General features: G+C 40.8%; 1 protein-coding gene across 1 annotated transcript; it reads right to left on the bottom strand.

The window, feature by feature from the left end:
* Positions 1–168: 168 nt before the first annotated feature.
* Positions 169–567, bottom strand: PHALS_03963 (uncharacterized protein; the record flags this gene model as incomplete). Its single annotated transcript, XM_024721979.1, has 1 exon — positions 169–567. The coding sequence occupies one exon, from the start codon at positions 565–567 to the stop codon at positions 169–171; it is 399 nt and encodes a 132-aa protein (XP_024573102.1).
* Between the last annotated feature and the right edge of the window lie 7 nt (positions 568–574).

The raw sequence follows: 574 nt of genomic DNA, 5'->3' as shown, positions 1-574 counted from the left end.
TGTATCACAAGAAGGCTCATTACAACAACGACTGCTGTCTAGCCCTACAGTTCAAACACTATGAATATTTAGGTACTAGGAACTACAAATTAGGATTGAATCTCAATAGGTGCGACTACTCCACACTTGAAACTTTCTAGTATAAAGGGTCATAAGATGAAGAGGAGGCTAATTGCTTTTATCGATATATCTACGCAAATAGCGCGCAAACTCTTTTCGATACCAGTGTGATACAAGAATTTGGAAGAGTTTTTTTGGCGAGGAACTTTCCAGAAGTACTTGAAAATTCTTTGCTGTGCGATCATTCGAGAGAGCAGCTCTGAACAACTCCAGTGTTTTACACTTTACACCCTCTTGACACTTTAGACCCGCTTCAAACTTTGCCATTCTTTGTGTATCAACTCCATCGACCGACATCCGTTCTTGCATAATCTCTTTGAGCAACGTTACCTGATCGTCGTTCTTTAAAGCCGCTTTGAACAATCTCACTTGATCGTTATCATTGAGAACCCCTTGGAAAAGCCTCACTTGGTCGTCACTGCCCAGCTGCTCCTCAAAGATCTTCATAAATTTT

Source organism: Plasmopara halstedii, assembly GCF_900000015.1.
Source record: "Plasmopara halstedii genome assembly, contig: Scaffold_243, whole genome shotgun sequence".
Taxonomy (NCBI): domain Eukaryota; phylum Oomycota; class Peronosporomycetes; order Peronosporales; family Peronosporaceae; genus Plasmopara; species Plasmopara halstedii.
The sequence above is the reverse complement of the archived record's forward strand: the minus strand, read 5'-3'. Positions and strand labels throughout refer to the sequence as shown.